The sequence below is a fragment of the Triticum urartu genome, chromosome 6A (genome assembly GCF_056163025.1).
Source record: "Triticum urartu cultivar PI428250 chromosome 6A, HENAU_Tu73, whole genome shotgun sequence".
Taxonomy (NCBI): Eukaryota; Viridiplantae; Streptophyta; class Magnoliopsida; order Poales; family Poaceae; genus Triticum; species Triticum urartu.
This window is the reverse complement of record NC_141878.1, coordinates 300,385,935-300,390,136: the sequence shown is the minus strand read 5'-3', so window position 1 is coordinate 300,390,136 and position 4,202 is coordinate 300,385,935. Positions and strand designations below refer to the sequence as shown.

The 4,202-nt window shown below is 51.4% G+C and overlaps 1 protein-coding gene across 1 annotated transcript; it reads left to right on the top strand.

The window, feature by feature from the left end:
* Positions 1 to 750: 750 nt before the first annotated feature.
* On the top strand, positions 751 to 2,578 carry LOC147965079 (uncharacterized). The gene is made up of 4 exons (XM_087530279.1): positions 751 to 918; positions 1,033 to 1,352; positions 1,498 to 1,684; positions 2,006 to 2,578. Exons 1-4 carry the CDS (start codon positions 751 to 753, stop codon positions 2,576 to 2,578), a joined length of 1,248 nt encoding a protein of 415 aa, XP_087386405.1.
* The last annotated feature ends 1,624 nt before the right edge of the window (positions 2,579 to 4,202 follow it).

Sequence of the window (4,202 nt, the reverse complement as noted above, 5' to 3'; positions counted from 1 at the left end):
TAAACTTGTCGAATTCATTTCGGCGATCCTCAAGATCGAAGATGAGAAGATTTGTTGAACCAATTTTCAAGACCGATGACCGAAGATGAAGAACAGTTCGGAAGAATCGAGGAGCGTCCCTAACTTGAAGACCGGTTCATGGGGCTACTGACGGTGTCTTGGACTAGGGGGTACTCAACACGTCATCTCCCGATCTGATAGATTGGGCCGAGGACCCCCGTGGCCGTATACTCATGGGCCAGTTCGGACAACTGCCGCATACAAGGAAGATTCCACAAGACTTGGCGATCAAGACAAGGACTTCTCCCCACCGGCGTATTCGGCTAGGACTCTTGTTAACCTGGGCCTCTGGTGCATTATATAAACCAGGGTCAGGCTAGTCGATAGATTATATATACATACAATCATACCATAGGCTACCTTCTAGGGTTTAGCCTCTATGATCTCGTGGTAGATCAACTCTTATACTACCCATATCATCAATATTAATCAAGCAGGACGTAGAGTTTTACCTCCATCAAGAGGGCCCAAACCTGGGTAAAATTTCGTGTCCCCTGCCTCCTGTTACCATCGATCCTAGACGCACAGTTCGGGACCCCCTACCCGAGATCCGCCGGTTCTGACACCGACATCGGCCTCATCGCGTCCCCGCTCACGCGCTTGCCATCGCAATGCCTTTTCCTAGGATGAGGAGGCAACCACGACTTTCGAGGCCCTCAAGGGTCTCTCACGACGGGCCCCGTCCTGCAGATGCCTGACTTTGATCACCCGTTCATCATCGACTGCGACGCCTCCGATGCGGGGTTCGGCGCGGTCCTTCATCAGGGCGATGAACCCCTCGCCTTCTTCAGCAGGCCCTTTGCCGCGCGCCATCTTAAGCTTGCGGCCTATGAGCGCGAGCTCATTGGCTTCATGCAGGTGGTGTGTCACTGACGGCCCTATCTTTGGGGTCAGTCTTTCCAGATCCGTAAGGACCACTACAGCCTCAAGTTCTTGCTGGACTAGGGGCTGTCTACTGTGCCGCAGCACTAGTGGATCAGTAAGCTCTTCGGCTTCGACTTCACCGTCGAGTATCGTCCAAGCTACCTTAACACCGTCGCCGATGCCTTGTCTGGGCGTGACGCAGACACCGCCGTCGGTGACTCTGAGGGGGCGGTGCTATGCATCCGCTCGGGGGCCTCCTTTTCCCTCTTCACCGATATCCTCGAGCAACCGCGGATGCATCGGACGCACTCCTCCATCAGCAACAGTTGGCTGCGGGTGAGCTCGAGGAGCCGTGGCGCCTCGCTGACGGGTTGCTCCTTCATGGGCACCGGGTCTTCGTTCCCGCGCACGACGATCTCCGTCACCAGGTCCTGCTGCTAGCTCACTTGGCGGGCCATGAGGGTGTGCAGAAGACCCTCCATCGTCTCCACGCCAACTTCTACAATCTAGGGGATCGGGCCCTGGTCCACGACTGGGTGTGGTCTTGTGTGATGTGCCAGCATCACAAGACAGTGACGCTGAGGCTGGCTGGTCTGCTCCAGCGATTGGAGTGTCGTCTCAGGTCTGGGCGGACATTTCCATGGACTACATCGAGGGCCTTCCCAAGGTGGGCGGCAAGTCGGTTATTCTCACGGTGGTCAACCGCTTCTCCAAGTATGCTCACTTCATCGTGCTCGGTCATCCCTACATGGCGGTGTCCGTAGCCCGGGCCTTGTTCGATGGTATCGTCCACCTCCACGGGTTTCCCTCTTAGATCGTCAGCGATCGGGACCCCGTGTTCACAGGGCATGTGTGGCGCGATCTTTTTTGAATGGTGGGTGTGAAGCTCTGCCTGAGCACGGCCTTGCACTCTCATACGGACGGCTAGTCCGAGGTCCACAACAAGGTGATTGTCATGTATTTGCGTTGCATCACAGGTGATCGTCCTCGCGCATGGGTGGACTGGCTCTCGTGGGCGTAGTATTGCTACAACACCTCCTATCACTCCGCCTTGTGCGCCATGCCATTTGAGATGGTTTAGGGCCGGCCGCCCTCGGCGATCCTACATATTGATCGGGCCACGGCTCCGACTGAGGCGGCCGGTGATCTTCTGCGGAGCCACGATGAGATGCTAGCAGAGGTCCGGCAACGCCTCATTCAGGCCCAACAGCTGGCCAAGCACTACTACGATGGCCACCATCGCAAGGTGGAGTTCGCGGTGGGCTATTGGGTGTGGTTGCGTCTTCTTCACCGCTCTACGCTGTCACTGGAACCACGCGTGAAGCAGAAGCTGGGTCCTCGCTATGCCGGGCCCTCTACTATCCTGGAGCACATCGGGAAGGTGGCTTACCGCCTTCAGCTTCCAGCGGGTGCGTGCATCCATTACGTCTTCCATGTGTGGCTGATCAAGCCTTTCCGTGGGGAGCCACTTGCGGCTCCTCCCGCGCTTCCTCTGTCCGCCGACGGGCGTCTTCTTCCAGGACCGGAGAAGGTGTTGCAGGCCCAGCTACGTCACGCAGCATGGTACGTATTGATTCAGTGGGCCGGGCTTCTAGCGGAGGAAGCCACTTGGGAGCAGCGCGAGGAGTTCCGCCAACACTACCCAGACTTCTAGCTCAAGGACGAGCTGTTTACGTAGGCGAGGAGAGATGTTATTACCGGGCAGACTTATGATCGTAGGAGGCCCACCGAGCAGGCTTAGTTAGGGGCTTAGCCCACAAGTTATCTTAGTTTTATTTCACATCTTGGTTATATAAACAAGTTATAAGACTCTTTTGAGAATTAAGCAATCAGACAATTCTATTGCCTGACTCCTCGAGGAGTCGGAAACCCTAAGCCATAGCCACCTTCTGTGTCCGCTACCACCGCGCCAACCGCAAGGATGGCGCCCTGACGCCAGCCGCCGCACAATCTCCCTCGCCCTCCTCCTTCCTTCCCTTACAGGCTACGCCCTTGACAAGGGTAGAACCCTAGCTCCTACCAATTACCTTGGGGTGCCTTGGGCATCCCCAAGCTTAGGGTCTTTTCACTCCTTATTCTCCTCATATCGACATCTCAACCAAAACATGAAAACTACAATCACACAAAACTTAACGGAACTTTGTGAGATCGGTTAGTATGATAAAGAGCAAGATAGTTCACTTTGCTACTATCGAATACAAGATTCATAATTGTTCTCACACAATGCCTACTGTACTATATCATTTCCAAAATTTATATTGAGCAATATAAGCCATAGAAACTAGAAAACAAGCAAATTGTGCATTGAAAACATAATCTGCCAAAAACAGAATAGCCTGTAGTAATCTGTACTCCAACCATACTTCTGCTACTCCAAAAATTCTGAAAAATAGGAAAACCTGGGTAATTTGTCTACTAATCTTCTTCAAAAAGAATCAGCATTTTATCGCGCTTCTGTTAAAATTGAGAATTGATTTCCTAAGCTTAAAAGTTTCTATTTTTCAGCAAGATCAAATCAACTATCACCGTAAGCCATCCAAAGGTCTTACTTGGCTCTTTATTGAAACAAAAGCAATAAAACATGATTACTACAGTATCTTAATCATGTGAACACACAAAAACAGCGGGGGTAAATGTTGGGTTGTCTCCTAACAAGCGCTTTTCTTTAATGCCTTCTAGCTAGGCATGATGATTTCAATTATGCTCACATAAAAGATAAGAATTGAAACATAAAGAGAGCATCATGAAGCACATGGAGAGCACATTTAAGTCTAACCACTTCCTATACCACTGCAAAAGAAATACACTTCCATGATGATACGTGTTTGTCACAGTAGGTCGCTTTTTTTGTCATGCATGTACATCCATGACAAATTTATGACAGAATCAAGATAGTCATACCTGTGCTGTCGTAGAAGTGTTCCATGACATTACCAAAATTATCATCATGGAAGTGTCCACTTCCATGACGATAAATCCCGCGTCACAGAAGTTCTTTCATCAAGGGTGACCGACACGTGGCATCCACCATAACGGTACGCCGTTAAGCTATCGGGTCGGGTTTTGCATCCGATAACCCGTTAACAACCCCGACCAATGGGGATTTTCCACGTGTAAAATCATCATTGGCTAGAGGAAACACATGCTGGCTCATCGTCGGGACAGATGTCATCCACTCACTGGACAGAAGGCACCTATGATACGTCGACACGTGGCACAACCCAACAAGTTTAAATGGGCCGGCCCAACTAAAGGCCCACAAGATTTTGCGGACCATA